General features: G+C 40.6%; 1 protein-coding gene across 5 annotated transcripts in view; it reads left to right on the plus strand.

Moving 5' to 3' along the window:
• Positions 1-18,169, plus strand: part of CCDC170 (coiled-coil domain containing 170) — a 98,762-nt gene that overhangs the window by 60,221 nt on the left and 20,372 nt on the right. For all 5 annotated transcript variants that reach the window (XM_055311553.1, XM_055311557.1, XM_055311556.1 and 2 more), the window contains exons 7-9: positions 2,369-2,686; positions 10,451-10,651; positions 17,196-17,369. In XM_055311553.1, coding sequence (XP_055167528.1) covers positions 2,369-2,686; positions 10,451-10,651; positions 17,196-17,369 — 693 coding nt within the window. The remainder of the gene's footprint in view (positions 1-2,368; positions 2,687-10,450; positions 10,652-17,195; positions 17,370-18,169) is intronic.

The raw sequence follows: 18,169 nt of genomic DNA on the forward strand, positions 1-18,169 counted from the left end.
TCTCTGGGTCATGGAAACTTGTCTTTTGCATTAGGGGTCTTCTCTCCATAAAAGTTAATATATAATATTCTAGAGCTTTAAGGGGATTAGTATTAATTTTCATCTTTATATCATTGAATTTGGAACCTTGAGTTTTCTAACCGCATGTTAGATGGTCGTTTCTAAGTGAAACACGGGCCTAATTTATTATCATTAGTACGGATCCTGGTTACTTGAATTGAGTAGCTATTGTATTACTCTCCGAAAAGAAATCTGTAAAGTGTTAAAATATTGTATTTGGGATAAAGTGTCCTTGACTCTACTTCGAGGGCCGTGATTTAATTAGCAGCAGTGGGGCTTCTCTGCAAAGATGACTGGTATCGAAAGGGAATGGCGAAACTGGGAGCTGCTGCCAGGACTTGAGCAAAGCATTTCACAAAATAGGTTCCACAATTAGTTTAGCCATTACTTTTCTGAAGGCCAGGCTTCTCTAACTTACCTATCCACACTCGATGACTTTTATTTCAAATTGATGCCAGAGACTCCTTGATTTAAAAAAAAAATCACCAGAAAAAAGGTAAGATATTCTCTTTTTATAAAATAAAAAGTAAAGAAGTAGCATTTTAAGGAACGTCTTTCTTGTCTCCAAGCTGTTGGTGGAGATAAATTCCTTTTAAAGTCCAGTTCTGGTGCAAAAGGGATGAGTGTATTTTAACTGGCAGCCTGAAATGTTACTGGCCTGTTTAGAGGTAGAATCTGTTATTCAAAGATATTTGACCCTAACATGCTCTTTTAAATAAAAATTTTATTTATTTATTTATTTTTTTGCCAGCTAACTAGGCTACAATACTGTAGCAATGCTGGTTAAAAAGTTACTTATTCTTACTTAATGTGAACTCATGTATTTTAAAAATTGATATCAACAAGTTTTTTAAAACTATTTTTAAATATTTTATTTACTTATTTGAGAGAGAGAGACAGAGAGAGCATTGAGAGAGAGAACAGGAGCAGAGGGAGGGGCAGAGGGAGAAGCAGACTCCCTGCTGAGCTGAGAGCCCAATGCAGGGCTTGATCCCAGGACCCTGGGAATCATGACCTGAGCCTAAGACAGATGCTTAACTGACTGAGCCACCCAGGTGCCCCTTTAAAATTACTTTTAAAGATGTCCCTTTTATGCCTCTTTTGACCATTCTAGATTATAGTAAATAGAAGTAGGTGCACAGGTAGCCTCCTTTATGCCTTTCATTTATTTTTGTGAACCTAACAATACACATTATATTCTTTCAATGTAATAATTCAATAATAATTCTTTCAAATTATTATTTTTGGTGTGGTACTTTATTTCCCTCCACTTTTAATTCTCCCACCCACCAAATGGCTGGATATTTCTGTATCTTTTCTTTAGGTTCTATCAGTTTTATGAGACAAGGAGATACACAGTAAGTGAGTATTGAAAGAAAGATATGATTCTCCTTTATGCACTGATGTTTTTATGAAAATGCCACCCTATTACTTAGAATAGTGTTAAGGAGGCATCTTTCTTTAAACAATTTTTAGTGTGTAGGACTTTTAGTAGGTAGGACTCTAAGGGTTTATGGTTTATTCAGAATCAATTTCCATGTATATCAAGCTTTAGAGAAGATAATTCTTTTTTTTAAGATTTTATTTATTTATTCACAAGAGACACACAGAGACAGGCAGAGACATAGGCAGAGGGAAAAGCAGGCTCCCTGCAGGGAGCCCGATGCTGTACTTGATCCCTGGACCCCATGATCAGGATCTGAGCTGAAGGCAGACACTTAACCACTGAGCCACCCAGGTGCCCTAGAACAGATAATTCTGTAAACATTTCTATCTGTGGATTGCCTCTACCAGCATGCTAGTCAGCGATATGTTTTTATTAACTCTTTCTCAAGGTCCACACAGAAGAGGGTTATATGTCAGTTTCCTTCTTTTCCTAGCCATGATTTTATATCCCTTCTCTTTCCTAGGCACCTAAGTTTACCTGACATAGCCTTTACAATTCAATAACTTTATGATGAGATGGTGGGGAACTTACAGTTAAACTGGGAATGTAGGGGTGCCTGGGGGGCTCAGTTAAGCATCTGCCTTTGGCTCAGGTCATGATCTCAGGGATCTGAGCTTGAACCCCATATCAAGTTCTCTCCTCACTGGGGAGCCTACTTCTCTCTCTCCTCTGCCTAACACTCTGCCTACTTGTGCTCTCTTTCTCTCTGGCAAATAAATAAATAAAATTTTAAAAAGTAAACAATGTAATGAAGTTAATCCTTACTCCTTGAAGTCTGTAAGCAAGGTAAATGAGAAGCAAATGCAGGTGTCCCTCAATGGTCGCTAATATTCCTGTCTTCACTATCTGTAACTGTTTCAGGACTTGCTCAATGCTGTAGAGACAAAGGAAGCTCTTGAGATGGAAGTTAGGATCCTCCAAGAGAGGCTGCTCGCTGGCCAGCAGGTCTGGGATGCTTCAAAGCAGGAACTGAACCTCTTGAAGAAAAGGTCTTGTGAGTTGGAGAAGAGTCTAGAGGCCAGCGTGGATGCGGCTGCAGCCTCGCGAAGCCAGTACTTCTCATTTAGGGAGAAAGTCGCAGCCCTGCTTAGAGGCAGCTGGGGCACGACTGGGCCAAAGGAGGATGCCATTTTGGAAAGGATCCGAGAAATGACCAGCCAAGAGGAAAGCAGGAAAAAGGCGAGTGGGAAATGGCCACTTGTAAGATTCTTAAGGACAGTAATTTGCTGTAGCATTTAAATGTGGTTTTCATTACTTTATTTTTTTAAGATTTTATTTATTCATGAGAGAGAGAGAGAGAGAGAGAGAGAGAGAGAGAGAGAGAGGCAGAGACATAGGCAGTGGGAGAAGCAGGCTCCTTGTGGGGAGCCTGTTGCGGGACTTGATCCCAGGACTCTGGGATCAGGACTTGAGCCAAAGGCAGATGGTCAACCACTGAGCCACCCAGTGGTTTTTATTACTTTCAATTATATATCATATTTAGGGAGCCTAGAGAGTCACTTAAGTGACAGCTGACTACGGAGGAGGGTTCTGGAGTCAGAGCTACCTGTGCTGAATCCTGTCTCTACTGCACTCTTGCTCATGCCAGGTGTGACATGGACAGGTTCCTAAGACGACTGCCCCTGAGATTCTGTATTCTAATCTACTGGACAGAGAAGGCTTTGGGGCCACACTCCTCATCTGAACCCCCTGGGGTGCAATGTGTTTTTGAATTTAGAATTTTTCAGGACCCAGAAAGGTAAAATAATAACACAGAATGGCAATGGTGGAAACGCTCTTGCACGTTGCCCCTCGGTGGGGTCTGGGGCAGCACTCCATACTCAGCCACATTCATCGTTCTGCAGCCAAACCCGTGGCAACTCCATCACACGAATGTAGCGGGACTGAAGAGGTTCCTGTCATTTCGGGTCAGGCTTTGCTGCCAAACCCTTTATCAGAGAGTTATGAAAAAGCCATCAGTTTTCAGATGCATTTGAATTTTGGAATTGCAGATAAGATACTCATAGACCTGGAGGAGTACCTGTTTTGCTAGGTTATTGTTTATTGAAAATATTAAATAAAAAAATCGTTAGGAAGTCCTTAACACACTGCCTGGCCAATAATGATGATAAATTTAACTCTTGCTGCCCCTGCTTGTCCTCCTCTCTCTTCTCCTCTTTGTAATGGTGCCTGAACAGCCTTTTCAGGAAGTTATTTAACATGTGGAGAAAGATGTTTTAATTCACGTATATGACTGAAGATTGTAGAATTTTGTTATCTCGTTTATACTATTAATAATGCTTCTTTACTCTATAGCTTTGCTTAGCAGAGTCAACTTCAGCCTGACTCTGCTTAAATGACCATAAAATCCAAATTATTGAAGTCCTAATTAATGAGTTTTTAAAGTAAATAATACCCAATTCAATAATACCCAAGTAAATTATACCCAATGGTATAATTCCATTGTGATCAATTTCTTCTCTGAGTTCATGCTGGTTTGAAGGAGAAACTGTTTTTTTTTTTTTTTTCCTCTCTCTTTTGATGTTTCTAATATACCCAGAGCAACCACTCACTCAGAGTTTGGGATTGCATTTGACAATATTTAATGATCAAATATTTTAAATTCTCTTTAAAAATTCTCTGAAATTTGGGGTGCCTGGGTGGCGCAGTTGGTTAAATGTCCAGCTTTTGGTTTCGGCTCAGGTCGTGATCTCTGGATCATGAGATTTAGCCCTGCATGGGGCTTCCCACTCAGCACAGAGCCTGCTTAAGTCTCACTTTCTCTCTCTCTGTCTCTCTCTCTCCCACGCCCCCGCCCCTCCCCTCATGTGTGCGCACGTGCACATGCTCTCAAATAAATAAATCTTTAAAATTCTTTTTCCGAAATTCATGTATATTCTTAGGAGCAACCCAAGTGACCCTTTGACTAGCAGTTGATGTACGTCAATCGCTAATGGTTCTTTACCATTTCGTTTTATTGCTTCCCTCTTCTGTTTTCCCAAAATTATTTTAATTCAGCATGTGAAACATGGCATAAAATTGTCAGCATGATGTATGTGTTTATTTTCTAAAGTAAATGATGTAAATTGGTTAAGCTGGCTATGCCTCCCCCAGCCCCCCATAAAAATCAGAATGATTCAGAGTCTTTTTAGTGTCTTTGTGTGCCTTTTCTACCATGTAATTTTTTTCAATAGCTCTTCTCACTATTTAAAAGCCTGAAATCAAGCATATAGCTGAGGTCTTGTGTGACTCATCTTCGAGTGAAATCAGGAGAAAATGGATTTCATATATTGTCTGAGAAATGTTTCCGCAGAATGGGAGCTCTACAGATGGATGAACCTGTTTGTTGAGGAGGCTGTGCACCCCTGCCAGCTGTCATGGTTAAACGCACACCCAGCGGTTGAGTAATGCCCATGGGAATGCCCAAGGCTGAGTTTAAGCTGGGCCTGACAAATTCGTGGCTTCAGGTCAACTCCTACTTTCTGAACCTTGCTATTCTTGTTTACCTAGTTGCTACTCATTCTGATTCCCCTATGTTTGCAATTCTCAGAATTCGGACACCACCCAGACTTTTTCAATTGGTTTTTTCTGCTTAGAGCAAAACCACATTCTCTTTTTAAAAGCTTTACTAAATCTTAGCACTATTGACATTTCAGGTTGGATGATCCTTTGTCAGGGTCCCATTCTGTACATGGTACGCTATTTAGCAGCATCTCTGGCATCTACCCACTAGGTATCAGTAGCACCACTTTTCCCCTCAATTTATGACAACCAAAAATGTCTCCAGATAAATATCCTCAGACAGTAGAATTGCCCCCACTTGGAAACCACTTTTTTCGAGGAATGCCCTACTGTTAGGTTCCTAGCAATTTTAAATGAGCATAGATGTTATTTAGCCTTGAAATTTCAGTACATTTTGTAACAGGTGTTTTTGAAATGATGATGTCTTGCACAATGACAGAAAGTTGCGACATTTTAGTGTGCAATTGAGGCAAACATTTTTGTCTTCCTTTTAGATATTTCCTAATTGGCTAATTCTCTGGATGAGAAATGATTATGTACAGAAAGTACATGGCCATGATTGATTTCTATGTCATTTCCTACGTTAAAGAATTCATGCAAGCTCACAAATGTTTATCTACATGGCTCTTTTGTTCTTCTTTAGGCACACATAGGGCTTTATTTCCCCCACTGGAGTGTTTCTTGGTCCAGTGGCTCTGTGGGAGCTCTAGGGACCCAGCCTGATGCCTTAAAGGACCAGAGATGTGTTCCACCTCCTCCCCCTGCTTCCCTCGTTTGTTCTGATCATTCTGCTATGTTCTTAATCCTTCAATACCAGCTTTGGTGGACTCCCACTGACATTTCATTGCTCCAATTTATGTGACGTGGTCACACCTGGCTACAAGAGCATCTGGGAGAGTGAAAAGGTAGAGATTTTGGCTCTCCTAGCATCTACAGTGTAGTAATTTCCTAGGATGGCCATAACAAAGTCCCACTTACTTGGTGGCTTACACAATAGAAGTGTATTGTCTCCCAGTTCTGGAGGCTACAATTCTAAAATCATGGTGTCAGCTGGATTGGTTCCTTCTGAGCCCGTGAGAGAGAATCTGTTCCAGGCCCCTTGCCTAGCTTCTGGTAGCCTCAGGTATCCTTGGCTTATGGGTGGCATTCTCTATCTTCACATTATTTCCCTTCTATTTGTATGTGTCTCTGTGTCCAAATTTTTCCTTTTGTATAAGGACCCCAGTCATATTGCATTAGGGCCCAGCCCTGTAAAGACTCTATTTCCAAATAAGGTCACATTCTGAGGTACCCAGGGACTTGAACGTACCTCTTTTTTGGAGGACCCCATTTAATCTGTAATAAAAGTTGACATGCACAAAGATGAAGGGAGTAGGGATAGCATGTCAGTAGGGCTGGCCATATAAACTGATATGAAGGAAGGAGAATTTGATTGATGTTTTATTGCTGGGTTCTGACAACATATTTTATATATTTCCTAAGTAAAAATTATAGCTTGAATAATAAAAGAGTTTTTTGTCTAAAAGCCACTGTCTTATGCTTCCATTTGGCTTAATTTTAGGACAAAAGTGCCTTTCTTGTGAAATTGACAACTACTTGTCCTTGGGAAGTGGATTCTTTTAGGGCATTATGACTTGACTTCCAAAAACCAGTCTACTTGTTTTTTTTTTTTTTTTAAGATTTTATTTATTCATGAGACACAGAGAGAGTGGCAGAGACAGGCAGAAGGAGAAGCAGGTTTCTCGCAGGGAGCCTGATACGGGACTTGATCCCCAGACCAGGATCACGCCCTTAGCTGAAGGCAGACACTCAACCCATGAGCCACCCAGGCATCCCAAGTCAGCTTGTTTTTGAAATATGATTTACTTCAGTGTCTTTTTTGTTTTTTAAAAAATGAAGTATGTTTTCTTTATTATAATTCCCCTCCCTGCCTTACATCGCTAGTATTGAAATCCTTTACATATTTTGTCCCATGGAATATCAGGGATGTATTAACAGATGATACTGAGAAAAAGAAGAAAAATAAAAGGAAAGAAAGAAAAGGTTACTGTCCTTTGGAGTTCTTGGTGTGAAAAACACAACGCAAAAACAATGCAACGTGTTTTGGCAAGACTTGTATGTTCACCCAGGCACTGACATTTGATGTTCCCAAGGATGAAGTCAGATTGGAATGTTAATTTATTTGAATAAATTTATGTAAATTTATCTCTGAAAAAAGATGCTGTGATATTACATGTACTGAGACCTAAATAAGCTTAGTGCTGGGATGCATAGAAAATGAAGAGCTTCTCAGCTGTTTGCTCTTCTCTGGACACCAGAATCTTGGCAGGGCAGTTTGTAGATTCTGCACTGTTCAGCCATCCCCGTACTGGTGGTTTTAAAAGTTATACTCTGCTGAGTCTTCAGGTTTTGTGGAACACTCTTGGGTCCACACAGAGTGGGGATACAGGAGGAACGCTTTCATCTTTGATTTAGCACATTGTCCCTTATTTGTCACTGCTCATTTGTTTTTACTTGAAAAACAGGCTCTCTAGGCCATAAATGGTTTGAGAAACCTGACATAGGACAATTCCTGAAGGGCCCCTTTAACTCCCTATGACAAAAGCATAGGATTGACTGAACCAGCATACTGGCATAGTAATGCTGATGATAAAAAGGGATGCAGTGTGTTGAACTTCAATTGGGTGTAAAATACTGTGCTACTCAAATGATCTAAATTATCATCTGATCAAAAAAAATTATAATCTGATCATCATGGCAAAGACACAGTTTCAGAGAGGTGATTTACTTGCTTCAGTTAACATGCTGGTGAGTAGTAGAGTGGGAAGGAACTCTGGACTGGGACTATCTGACTCCAAAGACACCATGCTGCAGTCTGGTCTCCATCGAGACATCTTTTTTCTTCAGGGTCATTACCACTTTCTTAGCCTAACTTCCTGCAGGTGCCTAAGGGGTCATCTTCTTAATGGAGTCTTTACTGATCAGTTTCTATGATAGGCACTGCTTTCCTCAGGGAAGGTCCTTTGCGTGTGGATGGTGGTGCAGTGGTCACACGGTCCTCTGTCTCTCTAGCTGAGGCTCCCTGTGTCTCTTTTTTCTTTGGTTTCATTCTCTTTGTTAGGTTGGCTGTGAGATACGAGAAGTATTGAAGGACCTTCAGGTGGAAAGACTCACTTCCTCCTCGTGGAATATGAAACCACATTTCCTACTGTGCAGAATCACGGGCCATACCTTGTGTAACATAACATCATTAAACAGTCCCCGGTACCCCAAGACAGTATCTTGGGAGTGTTTTTTGATGGCTGTTGTTTTGTAGGTTACTTTGTATATTGTACCAAGACAAGCACACCTTTCTCTTGCATTAAGATCATATCTGTTATTAGGAAGTGCGAACAGTAGGAAATATGACATGAGGGTTCTCTGAGGCTCATATTCTGTAATTAAATTTGAAATTTCCTTGGAGAATATAATTCCTTGGATTTGATGCTAACAGCTTGCCATCAAATATTTTATTTCAAGCCCCAACAGAAGTGTAGAATTAATTGAATTATAGGCCTGGGACCTTGAGAGCCATAGAAGCACAGGATTAGAGCATTTAGAGATCCAGTAGTATACCATTCCTGATTGGAGCACTTCAGTTCTCTCCATAACACTGTTAACACATGGTTGGCCAGTTCCTACCATCTCTGGTGACTGGGAGTCCACTAGCTGACATGGGAAGATGCTTAAAATAATGAGGTAAACACAGACATAAAATTGCAAATATAGTATCTTAACTCTGTCTTAACAGCGCATAAACAAATTTAAATACCTTTTTTTTTTTTTTAGGGTGGGAGGGAAAGAGAGAGGAAAGGGAGACAGAGAATCTTTTTTTTTTTTTTTTTGAGACAGAGAATATTAAGCATAGATCCTGCTTAAGATGTGGTATTGGATCTCACAACCCTGAGATCATGACCTGAGCTGAAATCAAGTCAGATACTTAACCAACTGAACCACCCAGGCATCCTATTTGAAAACATTAATAGTTGTTGCTTCTGGGTGGAGATTATTATTTTTTTATTTATATATTTTTTTATCCTTAATGAATCTTTTATAGTGGGCATGTATTACTTTGTAATTATGGGGACCAGGAGAAATTCTTCCTTATATTGAAGTGGAATCATTTCTCTGATTTCTGTCTGTTGGTCCTTAACTTAAGCTCTGAGGGCAACTCAGAACAAACCTTATTGTTCTTCCATATAATAGCCTTTCAAAATATTTGAGGATGGCTTGAGTGTTTTCTTGCTTTTAAAAATGGTTACTGATAGGGTGCCTGGCTGACTTAGTTGGGAGAGTGTGCAGGTCTTGATATCAGGGTCATGAGTTTAAGCCCCACATTGGACATGGAGCTTACTTAAAAAAGAAAAATGGTTACTGATAGGTAATCAGAATTTTTTTGAAACTGAAATTGTAAACCTGAAACCATCAAGATATTTCAATTTTTGTAAGAATGGTCCTGAGTATTATGTAAATATCTTTTTTCTTTTCCTCTTTTGAAACAAACCATCAAAACAAATTTTATCACCCCAAACTGGTGTTTTTATTGAATTCAGTGTTTCATAAAAACTGGATTTGGTAGAATCAATTCTCATGAGTATTCTCAGAGTGTACCTGAGATGTTTGGTAAACTAATGTTCTTCATTAAGGGAAGATGGGTGCAAAAGAGAAACTTCAGGAAAAGGTGGAAGCATTGGGCAAGTTAGGGGTGTGTGAAGAGGATTGGGACTTTTAATGGAGAAACTGTGATTTCATTTTGTAGGAAAGGAGGTAGTAATCAGATTCTCCTGCCTTCTTGTATGTAGAGTCGCTGTATTAAATGTGACCTTTCAAGTGCTAAAATGATAATATCACTACATAAATACGCAGCTCAGAGGTAGCACCACTGAAGTTTGGTGTGTGAATAACCAATATTCAATGGAAATTGAAAAGGCTTGAAAAATATCTTTATGCATTTGAATTCCTGATAAGTTTACTATCAGAATGAACTCACTGTATAACCTTTAATACAGTATATATGGTGGAAGATTTTTTTCTGGAGAATGACACACGGGTTTAAAAGCACTTTCTGTCTGAACTTCTTATTCTAGCTAAGCTTTGAAACTCTTAAATTAATGGCAGTTTAGGAGTAAGTAAATATTATCCATAAATATTTATTGAGTAACCTGTTTAAGAAATTATATAAAAATAAAAAATACCAATAAAATATTTTGTTAGATAATGAATGCAGATTTCTTTTAAGGAGAGGCAAATACAGCTATCACATTACCTGTTTTTTATTAAAATTTTACAAAGAATCTGGAAGTTGATGTTATAAATAGTTATGTTGCTTGGTCTGAGCGCTAGATTTTAACACTTTGTTGCATCTAAAACAAGGCTTATCCTTGTCTGTTTCTTTGTTTCCAGATGGTCTCCCAGCTTGAAGCCCAAATATCTGAGCTTGTTGAACAGTTGGGAAAGGAGTCTGGGTTTCACCAGAAAGCTCTACAGAGAGCCCAGAAAGCAGAAAACAAGTTGGAGGTTCTTCAGGGTCAGCTGACACACCTGGAGGGAGAGCTGGTTTCTGGAGATGTTTTGCGAGATAACTTGAATTTTGAGAAACAAAAAGTAATAACCTGAGGGTACATCCATGGGTAGAAAACAGCTGTTGCATTGTAAAATTTTACCTGAAAATATTATAAATTTATAGTACTTTAGTAGAATGGTTACATCTGAGTAATGAGTAAATGTCAAGGAACAACAGATATTGTCTTGGGGTGTCTTCCTATTATTGGGGTCTTTCTTGAGTCAAAATAATCCAGTTAAAACTCAGCAGATATTTGTTGCTTATTCTATATGAGACCCTGAAGGTCTGAGGGCTGATGTATGAATAACACAGAGTTCTTGATCATTAAAGGCTCATAATTCAATAGAGACAGACATATTAGTTTGCTGTGGCTATAAAGCTGTATGTGTTGTAAGATGTATTGATTGATGACATGCTATAGGAGCTCAGTGAAGGGATTGAATACTTCTGGATAAGAGGAGGATTTTTACAGGAGAGAGAATAATGAAGTTCATCTTTGAAGAAGTAGGATTTTAGTGGGGGGAGGGAGCAGATTCTGAAGGGCAAATTGTTTGAGCAAAGGAATGAAAGCCTGTAGGTGCATAGCACAGTCAGTCCAGAGCAATTGTTCTAGTTTGGCTGCAGCACAGCACTCTTCATGGGGCTGTGGCAGGAGAGAAGGCAAGAATGGTTTGGATTATGAAGATTCTTTATTCTCTGCTTTGTAAGTGACTTTGAGCATTGTGATGTTTTAGAAAGTTGGCATGATGTCACTGTGAGGCTGAAAGTGCAAACTTTCAGACTCAGAAATGCTAATGGTGCAAACCCAGTGGGTGAGAAGGAGAGAATGAGAAGAGGAGGGATCCCCATGTATTTGACCATGGGAAGATATTCTGTGGCCTTCAAGAGGCCTATCTATCTATCTAGGGATAGAAGGAGAGGGAGGAACAGACAGCTTGCTGAGCAGGGAGCCCTACTGGACTCAGGGCTCAAGACCTGAGCTGAAGGCAGACATGTAACCGACTGAGCCACCCAGGCACACCTGTAGAAGTAGATTCTTATGAAGTCTGGTGACCAGAGAAAAAGAGGCATTAGCAGGAGGACCAAAGAAAGATTTTAATGGATGGAACCGGAAGGTACATATTTGTGGGTCACAGGAGTCTGCAGGGGAAGAAAAAGACAAATGAGATTTCATTTGGCATGAAAAGTGCTCTTAGGTTAAAAAATTTGTACTCTGGAAACTCATTCATTCTCATTTTTGTGTACTTAAAAAAGTTGAGGAAGCATCATGCCTGCATTGAGGGTTGGGCAAAGGCGCAACACATATACCTTATACGAGGCAAAGATGCGTAAGGAGTCTGTAGAAAATCCTAGTCTCAGTGGATGAGACAGGTAAATGAGGACATAATAATTAATTGATGGAGATAGGCATACAAGTCAACAGGAGCTTGGATAAAGTTTCCTATTTGTGTGTGTGATGAAGTAAACCCTCTTCACACAGGAGGCGGCATTCACGAGAGGCTATATTTTTTATTTTATTTTTTAAAAGATTTTATTTATTTATTCATGAGAGACACAGAGCGAGAGGCAGAGACATAAGCAGAGGGAGAAGCAGGCTTCCCATAGGGATCCTGATGCAGGACTCGATTCTGGATCCCGGGATCATGACCTGAGCCGAAGACAGCCACCCAACTGCTGAGCCACCCAGGCGTCCCTCACGAGAGGCTTTAAAGAAGGAGTAGGACTTTGTCAGGCAGAAGAGGTAGGGAAGAGGTTCAAGGTACAGGGAACAGTAGGAGGGATAAAGGAACAGAGGGGTGACAGGGTGCTTGGGAGATTGAACACAATACATGGTGAGGCCAGAGGCATGAGGTAGCTCTAGAGGCCTGAGGTATGGAGGGATAACTGGGATATGGAAGGCTAATTAATTACCCAAGGCTTTATCCTATGAGTGATGAGATGCCATAGAAAGTTTTTGAGTAAAAGAAAGGTTTCTCTGAAGGCAGACAGGCTCTGAGGGTCTAGAGACTAAAGGTAGGGAGCCCAGCTAGGGGATTCTTAGAACTGCAGAATAGAAGATAATAACTATTTGGACCAAATAGTGGTTTTATGAATGAAGGAGCAGATTTGAGAACTTTGGGAGGATGAAGGCTACCTGAAAAAGGTGTGTTGGTTAAAATATTGAGTTTGAAAGGACACGTTGCATCTGAATACAATATGTTAAACTGGAAGAAGTCTGACTGCTGGACTGTCCACCTAGATGTTCCATGAACACCTTGGACTAAACATTTTCCAAATGGAAGTGATCACTTCTCCACAAATTTGTCCCCTCCTGCCTCAGTGATGATGAGGTAATCTGCCTCCAGGTGCTGGAGCTGACAGCCCCAGAGTCATCCTTAGTGCTTTCCTCTTTTTAACCAATTCCTAAACACTATAAATTTCTTCTTAATGTATCTCACATACTCCCTCACTCCCACTGTATATTTATACACTGTGTATTTGCAGTGCTTTGATTCCAAGCATTATGATCACTTCCATGGGCTACAGAAACAACCTTCTAACAGCTCCCCACTGCTGCTGGGGAGGGCTCAATAAGATGTATGTCTCATCTTACCTTTCTCCATCTTAAAACTGGCCAGGGGCTCTCTGTGGTTCTCAGGTTCAGCTACAGATTCCTTCTTTCCATGGCTGAGCATTCTGTGACCTGACCAGTTTGCCTCTTCAGGCTGCCCATCACCTGCCATCTCTCCAGCCCATGATGGCAAACTCAAGGCCTCTGAGAATCATCGGGGCCCCGCAAGGGTGTGTGGTGATTGAGTCCAAAGATATCCACATTCAAATTTGTAAAAAATACTTTCCTGGCCAAAAAGAAAAAAAAAAAAAGAGAGAGCCCCTGTAGCATTACATATTGCATGTTGCTATTCTTTCTGAGAAAATGTCCTTCTTATCTTCTTCAACTGTGGCTGTCCCTTGATGATGTGGCTCCAGTATCACTTCCTCTGGGAGTCCTGTAGAGACTTGGTTCTCCTTTGGGACGCCTGGGTGGCGTGGTTGAGCATCTGCCTTCAGCCCAGAGTGTGATCCTAGAGTCCCGGGATCGAGTCCTGCATCTGGCTCCCTGCATGGAGCCTACTCTCTCTGCCTATGTCTCTGTGTCTCTCATGAATAAATAAATAAAATCTTTTTTTTAAAGATTTATTTATTTGTGAAACACACACACACACACACACACACACACACACAGAGAGAGAGAGAGAGAGAGAGAGGCAGAGACACAGGCAGAGGGAGAAGCAGGCTCCATGCCGGGAGCCGGATGGGGGACTCGATCCTGTGACTCCAGGATCGCGCCCTGGGCCAAAGGCAGGCGCCAAACTGCTGAGCCACCCAGGGATCCCCTATAAATAAAATCTTAAAAAAAAAAAAAAGAGAGAGAGAGAGTCTTGGTTCTCCTTCAGGCAACACACACCTATGTCTATCACAGCACTTTGCCAACTTAAGTCTTCACTGTCCTTTATAAGATTTATTTATTTATTTATGGGGGGGGGGAAGATCGTAAGCATGTGTGTTTGGGGGGAGACGCAGAAGGAGAGGGAGAGAGGGGGTCTTGAGCAGACTCTGTGCTCAGCGTGGAGCCTGTGGTGAGACACAGTTTCACAACCCTGAGATCACCATGGAGTGGAAGCCAAGAGTCAGACACTTAACTGACTGAGCCACTCAGGCCCTCCCCCACATCTTGTATTCAGTTTTTAATTGTTTTTCTCTAGTCAACTCCAAGATTCTTGAGGCCAGGGGAAATATTTGTTTTCTAAGTCTCTCCAGCATTAAGGGGGAAGGGTCAATAAATAGTATTTAAATTATGAAGAAACAGGGCAGCCCCGGTGGCCCAGCGGTTTAGCACCACCTTTGGCCTGGGGTGTGATCCTGGAGACCTGGGATCAAGTCCCGTGTCGGGCTCCCTGCATGGAGCCTGCTTCTCCCTCTGCCTGTGTCTCTGTACCTCTCTCTCTGTGCTGTCATGAATAAGTAAATAAAAATAAATAAATTATGAAGAAACATAATAAAAGGCAGGAATTTTAGGTAGATTGATGTCTCTTTCCTGTTTTTTTTTTCATAGAAATGACTCATTAATTTTAATTGAGATTGTGTCAAAAGAACTCTCAGTTATGAAAGCAAATTATGTAAACAGATTCCATCCTGGTGAATAGTCTGTAGATAACTGTAAACTGAAAAAGCTAAGTTGTACAGAGTTTAGATTTAGATACAGATGATTGAAGTTCACACTGAATAGAATATATTTATCCTAATCTGTGACTCAAAGAAACAAGATGTACAGCAAATCCTTCTAGTAACCCTAGCTTTCTAGGCACAGCCAAGATCCTTGAAATAGGATCTTGTTCTGTGGTGTGTTGGCTTGGACCTTTCTTTATCCTTTTTTGCCTCTTATAGATCCTTGGATGCTAAGTGGATGGGTCACATATAGACATAGCAAAAAAGGCTTTATACCTCCACGTGAAAGGTACTGATTCTATTTTATTTATAAAACAAACAATAGTAGTTATTTTCCGTTCATTCATACATATTAGAAATGAATAATTCCAAGGGCACCTGGGTGGCTCAGTCTGTTAAGCATCTGACTCTTGCTTTCAGTTCGGGTCATGATCTCAGGGTCATGAGTTGGAGCCCTGCATTGGGCTCTGCACTGGATATGGAGCCTGCTTAGGTTTCTGTCTTTCCCCCTCTCTCTGCCCTCACCTCAACTTATATATGGGATCTCTTCCTCTCTTAAGGAAAAAAAAAGAAAATAAATGAGTAATTCCAAGGGGAGAGCTAAGAGCATTAAGAAGTCATAAACTGATAACGTGGAAACAAAAGCAACCTGTGGTCTTGTAGCACAACATGGGAGCCCATGGTCTTATAACACAACACAGTAACCTGCATCTGGTAGCACAGAAAATAAACAATATTTGCTATGGCTGTGCCTCTCGAATAAGAGATTAAATTTTAAATATGCCATTCAGCAAAATTTGAAAATACAATTTCATCTTGATGCCTAAAAGTATAGATAGTTCTGGGCTTCACACTGGCATGCTTTAGTCATCAATAAATTATACTTATTTAAACATATGAATGCCTCAAAAATGCCAGATAGATGAGGATTTACTGCAATGAGAAGAAAGCTCAAAGAACCCAAATCATGAAGTGATGATACAGAAAACTCATTGATTGGTTCACTCATCCAGTAAGCATTTAGGAAGCATTACTCTGTCTGATATGGCCAGATAAACCACAGAAATCAAATGGAGGACCCAAAAAATACTGGTTTGAAGGGATACGTGCACTCTGGTGTTTATAGCAGTGCTATCAACAATACCCAAAATATGGAAAGAGCCCAAATGTCCACTGACTAGTGAGTGGGTAAAGCAGATGTGGGGAGGGGAGTGTGTGTGTGTGTGTGTGTGTGTGTGTGTATGTGTGTGTAGATAATTAAACATGGATGGAACTATAGAGTATTATGCAAATAAGTCAGAAAAGACAAATACCAAATGATTTCACTCATATGTGGAATTTAAGAAACAAATGAACATAAGGTGGGGGGAAGAGAGGCAAACCATCAAACAGGCTCTTAATTATAGAAAACAAACTGAGGACTGCTGGAAGGGAGATGGTTGAGGGTGGGCTAGATGGGTGATGGGCATTACAGAGGGCACTTGTGATGAGCACTGGGTGCTGTACGTAAGTGATGAATCACTAAATCTTACACCTGAAACTAATATTACACTATATGTTAACTAACGAATTTAAAGAAAAACTTGGAAGAAGAAAAAAGGAAATCAAGTGGATAAAGATCCTAGAACAGTTTTGTAATGCTAACCTATTAAAATATGAACCTTGACTTCCTCAATACGGCTCTATTTTATGGTGGTGTTCCTTAAAGTGTGATACATTAAAGATTCTTTTTTTTTTAATTTATTTATGATAGTCATACAGAGAGAGACAGAGAGGCAGAGACATAGGCAGAGGGAGAAGCAGGCTCCATGCACCGGGAGCCTGACGTGGGATTCGATCCCGGGTCTCCAGGATCGTGCCCTGGGCCAAAGGCAGGCGCCAAACCGCTGCGCCACCCAGGGATTCCTACATTAAAGATTCTTAAAGACATTTTCTTTGGTATAGGATTTTAACTTAAAAAAGCAAAAATGTTGTCCACGTGTGTTTTTATGGAGAGCTTTGATTTTGGAGTGATCTGTAGAACCCAAGGAAAGTACAGTGGTGACTGTTGTCATTTTTTTTTTCACATTTGAGGCCAGAGTCCACTTAGGTGAGAAAAATTGCCTTGGAAGATTTGTGGGTGAGTAGATCCCAGGGGCTGGATTAACCTGGAAGAGGCATAGTGACAGCAGCAAGTAGCCTAAACAGAGATGTGTAGATGTAGTCAGGGCAGTGGCAGGATGTTGAGGCTTTCATTACCAAACACTGGGCTCAGGAGCTAAGCTACGTGCTGGGTTTAATGAGACCAGTCTGTAAGCTTCAGATGAAGAGAAGGATGCTGTGAGATCACCAGTTAACTTTGTTTTTGTGTCTCATTTTTATTTTTGTTCTTGGGTTTAGTATCTTAAGTTTCTGGATCAGCTCTCAGAGAAAATGAAACTGGACCAGATGGCTGCTGAACTTGGCTTTGACATGCGTCTGGATGTAGTTTTAGCTCGCACGGAGCAGCTGGTCCGTCTTGAGAGCAATGCAGTTATTGAAAACAAGACACTTGCCTACAATTTACAGAGAAAGGTAGGGGATGTTGAAACTTGCTAGTGTTGATAGAAGGAATTGCTGAGAGACTTAAATATTGAGAAATAATTTACTCCTTCATATTTGCCACTGTAGTTTGGAAACATGCAAATATGTATTTAGAATTAGAGTCTCTGTTCAAGTGTGAGGGATGGTAAGTATATCACCTAAGGTTATATTTGACTGTGAGTAATAGAGACCCCAAATAAAAGTGACTTAAATGACTAGAAGTGGTCCCTTCCCCCACTTCACATAAATTTCTGGAGGTAGGCCTCAGGGTGAGTGCGGTAGGTCTGCTCTGTAAAGTCGTCAAGGGGTCAGGTTGATGCCGGCTCCTTAACCTCTCATCCCTAGGGTGGTCCCCATCCTTATGGTTCAGAATGGTGCCTAGAACCATCATGTCTGTGTTCCAGACAGAAGTTTGGAGAAGGGATGAAGAACAGGATGCGAAAGCATGTGTGAGCTGTCTTTTGACGGAGCCTTCCAAAGTTTGCTATGTGAACTTGTATTTATATTCCACAGTTCCGAAGGCTGAAACTAACTGCAAGGGAAGCTGGAATCTGTCGTCTTTACTCTGGGTAGCCACCTGCCTAGCTAAGAAACTCACTGTTTCTGTTGTTAAGAGGGATGAGGAGAACTGGGGAACATGTAGCAGTTTCCATTTGGATAAACCCTCTTGCTTTGGATAGTAAAGCAAGAAGAGCTTATTTTCCACTCACCCAAAAGAAGAGTTAGAAACAGTTTAGATGAAAGAAATGAATGAGTAGATGAAAAGGATAAAAATATAATTATTAGTTATA

Source organism: Nyctereutes procyonoides, unplaced genomic scaffold, assembly GCF_905146905.1.
Source record: "Nyctereutes procyonoides isolate TBG_1078 unplaced genomic scaffold, NYPRO_anot_genome, whole genome shotgun sequence".
Taxonomy (NCBI): Eukaryota; Metazoa; Chordata; class Mammalia; order Carnivora; family Canidae; genus Nyctereutes; species Nyctereutes procyonoides.